At 46.1% G+C, this 8,920-nt stretch overlaps 1 protein-coding gene across 1 annotated transcript; it reads right to left on the bottom strand.

The window, feature by feature from the left end:
* Positions 1–3,542: 3,542 nt before the first annotated feature.
* LOC125543829 (phospholipase D alpha 2-like) lies at positions 3,543–6,846 on the bottom strand. Its single transcript, XM_048707317.1, has 3 exons — positions 6,583–6,846; positions 4,284–6,222; positions 3,543–4,192 (listed from the first exon to the last, which is right to left on the bottom strand). The coding sequence occupies exons 1-3, from the start codon at positions 6,688–6,690 to the stop codon at positions 3,756–3,758; spliced, it is 2,484 nt and encodes an 827-aa protein (XP_048563274.1). The 5' UTR covers positions 6,691–6,846; the 3' UTR covers positions 3,543–3,755.
* Positions 6,847–8,920: the final 2,074 nt, after the last annotated feature.

Raw genomic sequence — 8,920 nt, 5'->3', positions numbered from 1 at the left:
AGCAAATAGAGGGAGTACAAAACAACGGACGTGGCTGGATTGTCGGAATACCGAGCTTGGTCAACTGTTTAGTTTCTATTTTATGAATTGTTTAGAGCATCTACAATTACCAACACCTGGGCACATATGACCTTACAGCTCTAGCCCAATCCTCTTTAGTTTTTTGCGAAATAGCTCACCCCTCATTTGTCTTTTTTTTTCATGTTCGGTTTCGGTCTAGTTTTTCTTATAAATCAGTCAACTCTTGTAATCCCTCTATACCGGTGCATAAAAGTATGGTTAATAATATAGCCAACTGATGGATATAAGGAGCCGCCGTGTCATTTATAAAGAGTCGCCATGTCATTTATAGTCATCATCTATATGCATTCATACAATAGTGTGGGCTATAAGGTTGGTTGTTACATTAGTACCTTTTTCATTTTCTCTTTATCTCTTTCTTCACATTTATTACATTTACCTAGGAATGCGTATATAGCTAGGCTCTTGCCCCACTCCCCTTACTTTTTCATCTCTCTCTCCTTCACATAGGTTTGTACTTGCTCTAAGTCATCTTAGGCTGGTTGTAATGGGAAGTGTCATATAAAATGATATCATCTGTAATGCATGGTACTCCCTTCTTTCCGGTTTATAGGGCTTATCTCAAAATTTTACTTTTTTCATTGTATAAGGCTTAATTTGGTTGTTTTCCATCACATGTTTATATTCCAAGGTGCATTAAATCATTGCATGCAAGTATTAAGAGAAAATTGACCAATGCATGTACTTTATGCATGCATGCATTGTAATTAATGCATTGATAAACATAATTTTTCGAGAAAAACAAGAGCATTAAATATGTGCTTTTGCAAACTACAAAAAGTATTCCATCACTTACCATCTACCTTGGTTGGTGAGATTTTTGAATTGAGCCCTATAAACCGGAAATGAGGGAGTATCATATGTTGGTATCATATATGACTATATTTATTGCCATGCATGACACAAAGTAGCACATCATTTAATATGATACGATATCATGATATGATACCCAAGCCTCTCTTTTTTCATTTAATTCTATGTCACCTCATCAAAATTGCTTAGTTGGCATGCATGATACTACTTAGACTATCCATAATAGGAGTAACATAGGTGGTAACATCACACATATCTAGACAAAATAGATGATGTGGCATGTAATAAATGAAGAAAGAAAGGCATGTCGTAACATAGCTAGTTACTTCTAGTATGAGAGCATGGTTAATAGTATAGCTAGTTGCAGGCTATAAGCCAGTGCCATGTAATCTACAACCCATCTTATAGCCAACATGTACAATAGTAGATTAAAAGAGTGTACTACTTTTTCATTATGTGGCCGATCTTTCATTCTCACAAAGTGTCTAGGAGCACGTGCTAGAGCTGGCTCTTCACGAAGAGCCCGCTTACCTTCTATCTCCTCTTCTCTTTCCTCCAACTAAGTAGAAATATACTAGTTTTTTTTCTTGTAGCCCGCTGACTCAGCTCTATTGTACTTTCTATGAGTAACATCACACATACCAAGATAAGATGAGTCTATAGCATAATAAATGAAGTGTTGCATGATACCACATATATGTTACTCCCCATTGTGGAGGTAGTAACATAGACTATTCTTATATGCATGTTACTAGTCTAAGTTACTTCCTATTATGGATAGTCTTATGTTGTGCACCATGACCAAGGCGGAGAGAAAAAACGAGAGAACTTAATGTTTATTTGCTAATTAATACCATTGCATGCAATGAACTTACCATTGAATGCCATGCTAGGTAGTTTTAAGTCATTCAAAATATACACGTCCCACGTCTCTTATTGATCGATTCCTATATTCATGTCAAAAACAAGAAACAAGGTTGAAGTTAATGCACTACGCATAAGTGTTTTGGGATTATTTGATTTTCGTAAGATGACTTATCCATCGGTGCGGATGGGGTATTTGGTTTTTTTTTTGCCTTATTCGTCTAAAAAAGTCTTCGCTAGTGCTTCCGAACCTTTGCTAACACACAATTCCTCCACAGAATAGGCTGGAATGACATTGTATATTCAAATTAAAGTTCATTATCGAAAACAATTGCATACCGTCCCTCCCATGGACAAAACACGACATCCATCAACAACTAAGCATAAAATGGTACTACCTCCTTTTCAGTTTATACGGCTTATCTCAAAAAAAATTGCGTTTATGTTTTATAAGACTCATTTCTATTGCTCCCTTCACACACTCGGCTATCAAGTTGCATTATAACACTGCATGGGAGGATTAAGAGAAAACTTACCAATGCATGTAAAAGTTTTTGGTTTTTTATTGATCACTCATGCATGCATTGCAATTAATGCATTCATAAACAATTTTTGAGGAAAATGAGTGCATTAATTAAGTATTTTTGTGAATTACAAAAATTATTCCACCACTCTACTCCCCATGTCTACGAATAAATGTACATACATAAATTTTAGGACATATTATGAAGTGGAGTAAAAATGTATTGGGAATGTGCAAGCCAACATCTCTCTCCTCCTTAATTACCTCATTCTCAATGAGCTAAGTGCATGTAGAAAGTGGAAAGACTATGTGTTAAATGTTATTGGTTTTGATTATTTTAAAGTACATTGCAAAGATAGAAACATATTTTTTTGTGAAAAATTTTTGTATGTCAAACATACACTTATTTGTAGACAGAGGACGTCCTTGGTTGCTGAGATTTTTAAATTAATAAGCTTAATAAACCAAATAGAAGTGAGTACTGTCTGTTGTTGGCCGTAGCTATGAGCTGCGGCAAGGACAATGCGTAGAGGGAGCTCGAGCGAGTCCTCTTGCGCTAGTAACAAAAAAGGGAGTACTATGTGCTGTTGGCCGGAGCTATGAGCTATGGCGAGGGCAATGCGTACACAGAGAGCTCTCCGTGCCATCCCACGGACCTGGAATGTGTGAACATCACTACTCGAGGTACAGGGCGTGGCTCGCGCAAATCGCGGCTCATGCTAAAAAACAAGCTAAAATAGCTTTAGGAAAAGACTAGTAAATCCTAAGAGCGCCTAAAACAGCTCCGCGCTAAAATTCAGAATTTTTGTACGCCGGACAGTTCCAGTAAAAGCTGTAAAATAGTGCGCGCGTAAAAGGGTTGAGCGTGCGTTGAAACACGCTATTGCATGCTGTAAATTTAAGGCTCCGGATTACGCGTGCTTCATAATTTACAATGTGTGTCTTTTTGTACGTGCTTTGTTGGCATATGGTAAATCAATGTTGGGTCCGACGCGCTAAAAATGCTACAGTGGCGCTCTAAAACTATTCATATGATATAGACGTAGACACTCATACATACACATATATACTCATTCATATGAACGCGCACGTGCACCCTACGACTATGAGCACCTTCGAGAGACCGAGTCGACACATAAAAAAAATAGAAACTAGTTATAGCAAAATGAACTCAATTCTAACTAAGATAATTGACACGATGCGAAAAAAAGCTGAGGTGCCAAGATTAATCAACACAAGTTAGGAGCAGCAAACCTGGATCTATGTGCTCAGAAAATAATCTTTTATTCCAATTTGCGCACACACCCTACTTATATAAGCATCTTTGAGAAAATGAGCCGACACATAACAAAAAAAGGAAAATATTTGTAGAAAAATAAGCTAAATTCGAACTAAGATAGCTGACATGATGCGCAAAAAAGGAAAAACCTGGAGGCGTCAGGATTGACACAAGCTAGGAGCGGCAAACCTGGAGCTATGTGCTCAGAAAATAATCTTTTATTCCCGTTGGCTCACCAAGCACGCGAGCCTCTGTGTCAGGGAAGAATTCAAATCCCGTGAGCGTTGAGACCGTGCCGGCCTTGTCTATGGAGACGGGGTAGGTGAGCAGGTGGCCTGCGAGGTCTTCGGGCAGCTGGTCGCCTACGTAGAGGCTCCAGTACTCGTCGGCCATCTTGTTGACCCTCCGCACGCACTCTAAGCTCCCTGGGCGGAGGAAGTCGTCGTGCGTCTTGCCGAGGTGTTCGTGCCACAGCGACATCCGGAATCCATGGACGTGCCCCTTGGCGAGCTCGGCGCCGGTGTTGATGCGGTGCGGCTGGTACGCGCCAATAGCGATCTCGGTGTCCCTGTACCCCGCCATGGACCGCTCGTTGAGATTGGCAGATCCGACGATGATGTACTCGTCATCAACTGAACAAGGCGAGACGTATATACTTAGCTATATCAAGATATATGATGGATCAACGCAATGGAATGCAAGCAGATATCAAGATATACTTACCTATCATCATCTTGGAGTGAACGTAGATCATGAACCGGCGTGCCATCTGCGCCCTGGCATAGTCTGTCCCGTCCTGTGGGCGTTGGGGAGGCTGGTACTCACCACCCTCTGGGTTGTTGGCCTCCCGGTTCCCTAAGCAGAAGAAGGTAAGGTAGTCCCTTGGGTTGGCGTCTATCCTCTTGGCCTGCAGCGCAACCGCGATGTCGTCGTACATCAACGCCATCGTCCTCCTCTGGTTGTCCAGCATCGCCTGCCTGTATCGACCCGTAGGCGAGCCTTCTGACCACATGGGCACCACGATGTAGACCGCGAAGCGTTCGCCGTCCTCGATCTTCCTCACGATCTTGAGCGAGAGCTCCCTGGGGATCAGCTGGCACGCCCGGACGTCCGCCGGATCTATGCCGTCGTGGGATTTCCACTGGAAGGAGCTCCCAATGAAGTACTGGTTCTCGATGTAGATGAAGCTCTTGGCGGCGCGTATGGCGTGGATGTAGGCGTCCTGGATGCTCCTCTCGTACACCCGGTGCTTGTCCTGGAGGAGACCGGCCTTGAAGGCGTCCTCCATGGAGTCGGGGAAGCCCACGGTGTCGATGTTGTCGATGGACCGGAACAGCTGCACACTCCACGCCTCCTGGTCGCCGGGGAGCGTGACCGCCCACGAGGCCGGCGCGACCTTGCCCTCGAGGGCCACAAGGTCGACCAGCTGCTCATTGTCGCCGCCTTGCTTCCTCCACCGCTGCTCGAAGTTGTGGAGCACGTCCCACGCGACGGGGCCCTCGACCTTGGCGTGGATGTCGTGCCATGGCTCCCTGGGCCCGCCCTTGCCGAGCGTGGCGTCCTCGTCGTTGAAGTTGACTTGGCTGAAGTCGTCGCCGTGCGCCTTCCCCGCGCCCAGCGTCTTGAACAGGGAGTGGGACTGCGTGTCGTAGCGTCCGTGGCACACGTCGAGGCCGCCGAGGAAGCTGACGATATGGCGGCGCCCGTCCGAGTCCGAGTCCGAGTCCGACGATGAAGGCGGCAGCTCCTGGTCGACGACGATGGCCTTCTGGTGGTGGCTGTAGACTAACGTATCCGTCTTGGCGTCCAAGATGTGGCCTCTGACGTACATGTTCCTCGGGCAGAGGACGCACTGCACGCGGCTGCCGCCGAAGTAGTTGACCGTCTGCTCGTCCCTCGTGTCCATGAGGCCGGCAAGCAAGCCATCGATGGAGGATACGTCGTTCCACACGAGCATGAGCACTTGCACGCCCTCGCCGGCCTTGCGCTTCAGGAGCTCGCCGAGCGTTTCCTGCTGGCCGTCCCGCTCCCGCAGGAGCGTGATGTGGGGGAACACGGACCAGCCGGTGATGTACACCAGGTGCCGTGCGTTGCTGATGGCGTCGTACAGGTCCTCCCAGCAGTGCCCAGGCTTGTACAGCCCGCCGCCGTCGAGCTGGATCTTGGGCTCGAACTCCTCAGACGCGTGTGCGTCTTGGTACAGCGTGACCCTGCACCCGGGCCTCTGCGAGAAGAAGGTGCGGGGCACCCCGAAGCTGCCGACGCCGCCGCCCCATGCCTGGCCCTGGTCAGCGACATCACGGAAGTTGATCTGCAGGTGTATCTTGGGCCCATCCGGGAGCTTCTTCCTGTCGGCGCCAAGGACGTCGAACCAGCGGTCGATGGTTGTGTTGTCGCTGAGGAGCTCCCGGGAGGGCAGGTAGGCGCTGCCGAGGACCGTGCCTCCGTCGAGGCCGAGCTGCTCGATCATGACGGAGATGACGACGTCGGCAGCGTGGTGGGCGCAGTAGGCGCGGAGCGGCTCGTTCCATCGCACGCTTCCTGCTGCAGGGACGCTGATGGTACGCGTGCGGGCGATGCATGCACTGCCGAGGAAGATGGCCGCGTACATCCGCGGCAGGCCCTTGCCCAAACCCGTCGTCTCCTGGACACCTTGCACAATCTACGTACGAGAATTAATTGCTTTTAGTACGTGTTCAAACAGCTCTTTCCTCCCTTCGTCGATGAATAAAATGTGTGTGTGCGCGCGAGCAAAAACATCTTCTGGATGTGTTCTAGCAAAACTGAACTTTATAAATAGCGATTTTGATCTTTTAAATAAACCAGGCTCCCTGCATCACGTGTCTCTGAAACACCGCTCTCCAGAAGCAGCACAGTAAATTTCTCTATAGCATGCTAAATGCCGCTAAATAGTGCTAAACGGCTTAACATGATGCCCCTCCAAGCGGTATAGTGCCACTATAAAATAGATAGCATGCTATTTCAAACTATGATATAAACTGAAAAGATTAAGAAGACATACATTGCCAAGGAAACCGGGGACCTTGCCGGTGTGGCGCGAGCGATCATGGAGGTTGTCCGCCCCCACGATGGTAGCATCGATGGTGCCATGGAGCCGCAGATGCGCCATTGCTTGCAACTACGTGCTTGGATCCCAGTACCTACGCTAAGGGGAATAGTGAAGGATGTGGTGGTGACTGCTGGGCAAGCTGCTGATGGTGGCACAAAGTGTGTTGCTATGCAGTGCATTTTTATAGCCGGCCAGAAGATGCTTCAGCATGTGTAGATTGAGAGCCTCTGGCTAAGTTAATCGACTAGAGGACTAGTAGGTACTTTAAATGAGCAGCGTCGAGGAACCGAGCGTCGCTCGAGTGGCTAGCGGAGCAGCAGCTTTTGAGTCTTGAACTTGGCGCGGCGTGCTCAGTTGTTTCTTCTATAAAACTAAACCGTCAAGGGCTAGTCGTGGTAGGTCTCGTTAAAGATGAGCAGCATCCACAAGGAGGTTTAGCTGTGGTTCCTATTCAAATTACCAATTGGCCAAGTAGTGATTTATAGGTTAATTCATCATGTGCCACATGGCTAGTTGCCTCAATCGATTCTAGGCAGTGCTTATTCAAATGACAAATTGGCACTGCATTTAGGGCATCTCCAACAGTTGTAAGATAGTTGTTGGTAAATTTGCCACCTAAGACATAGTGATGATGTGGCATGTAATAAATATGGAGAGAGAGCAAAGTTGTACTATGTAGATTAACCAACAATCTTTGCACATCAGATTTATTTTCTCACCATCTATTGAATAACTTAGATACAACCTATTAAAGTAGTTGTATGATAGCTTGTTGGTTGATGACGTCAGCATTTTACCAACAACAAGACTAACATACAATCTGTTGGAGATGCCCTTATAGCCGGTACGGGTCCTATGAGAAAGATGCTTCAACATGCATGCGTAGATTGAGAGCTCGAGGCTAAAGTTCATCGACTCTTGCTCTAGACCAGCAGCGTCCACAAGGATCGAGGTGCAACTGTGGATCCTATTCAAATCACCTAGCGCCCAATTAGCCATGTGGTTTATAGGTTAATCCATCGTGTGCCACTTGTATGGCTAGTTGTCATTCAAATTACTTAGCACCCAGTTGGCCAAACTGTTTATAGGTTAATCTATCATGTGCCACTTGCATGGCTAGTTGCCTCAATCTCACGTGCTAAAGCAAACTGCGCGAAAAGCCCCATCTTGACACTACATCCTTATCCTGCTTAGTATTACATATATATATAAAAGTCTTTAACATGCTTTCTTGTCTGTTACTTTTGTATACACATGGGGAATCACTGGAAACAAGCATCACTGAAATATTATTAATGAGAAGTCCAATATTATTATCTTCCCCTTAATAATCAATATATTTAGCTTGTACACGAGTCTACGTAAGTCATGATGTGGTGTCGTCGATATAGTTGATCCATTAATGTGATGAGCATTCATAATTTTACTATGCATGTGATTACGAGCTGCAAAACTAGTTTGCCAAGACTTTGGTGATCTCGTTTGCTTCACATGCACATATATTCAGCACCTTGCTTCAAGAGTAAACTAAGAGCTGGCACTACAGGAAAAACAAATGAAGCCTTGTATGAAACATACACGGCAAAGACCATTTTAACCACGGCGAAGTGTATGCTGAATGTTACACTCGGTTTAGTGTACACGACTTAGTATGTTTCGGCTTAGGGGCTATAAGCCGAATGTTGGATATCCGGAACACGTCCTATAGGTAAGCCGAGTATAAAAGGGTGGCACCCGGCAAACAAAGTAAGATCACGACCAGTAGCATCTAACGGTGACGCCACATGGCATGACAATAAGCCCTGTATTATACTAAGTAGTGTACGCACTGGGCTGCACGCCTTACAAGTAAACCAGGACGTCACTATACGCCGTGTGTCTGCTTCAGTGAACGGCTTACACGTAAGCCGTATGTTGCAAGAACACCGTGTGCCCCTGGGCATATACGGCTTATCCTGTAAGACGAGTGTATCTCACGGCTTTCTCCGGCAAGGTGGGGCTCAGATTTTTTGCCACGTGACCATCATAACCGAGTATGCAGTTGGCACACTCGGTGTATATATACTACAGCAGATACCGTCCGGGCCTTTGGTTTCTATACGCCGTGTGTATTTTCTGGGCTATATGGCGTACAATTATTAAGTCGAGTGCTTTAACCGGTCGGCATGGCTTATGCAGTATACGCCGAGTGCTTTCGCATGGGCAGTCCGGCTTATACATGGTAAGCCAAGTATTAAATTTAGCTTATATGCCAATCTGCTGTTTTTTTTTTGTTTGGTTGCTATGTCAG

The sequence above is a fragment of the Triticum urartu genome, chromosome 1 (genome assembly GCF_003073215.2).
Source record: "Triticum urartu cultivar G1812 chromosome 1, Tu2.1, whole genome shotgun sequence".
Lineage (NCBI taxonomy): Eukaryota > Viridiplantae > Streptophyta > Magnoliopsida > Poales > Poaceae > Triticum > Triticum urartu.
The sequence above is the reverse complement of the archived record's forward strand: the minus strand, read 5'-3'. Positions and strand labels throughout refer to the sequence as shown.

Excerpts from the sequence above, each read along its gene's own strand:
- LOC125543829 (XM_048707317.1), bottom strand. The coding sequence starts at position 6,690 with ATGGCGCATCTGCGGCTCCATGGCACCATCGATGCTACCATCGTGGGG. Across the intron at positions 6,223-6,582 it reads TCCCCGGTTTCCTTGGCAAT|ATTGTGCAAGGTGTCCAGGA; the intron begins GTATGTCTTCTT and ends TCTCGTACGTAG. Across the intron at positions 4,193-4,283 it reads TCACTCCAAGATGATGATAG|TTGATGACGAGTACATCATC; the intron begins GTAAGTATATCT and ends CGCCTTGTTCAG.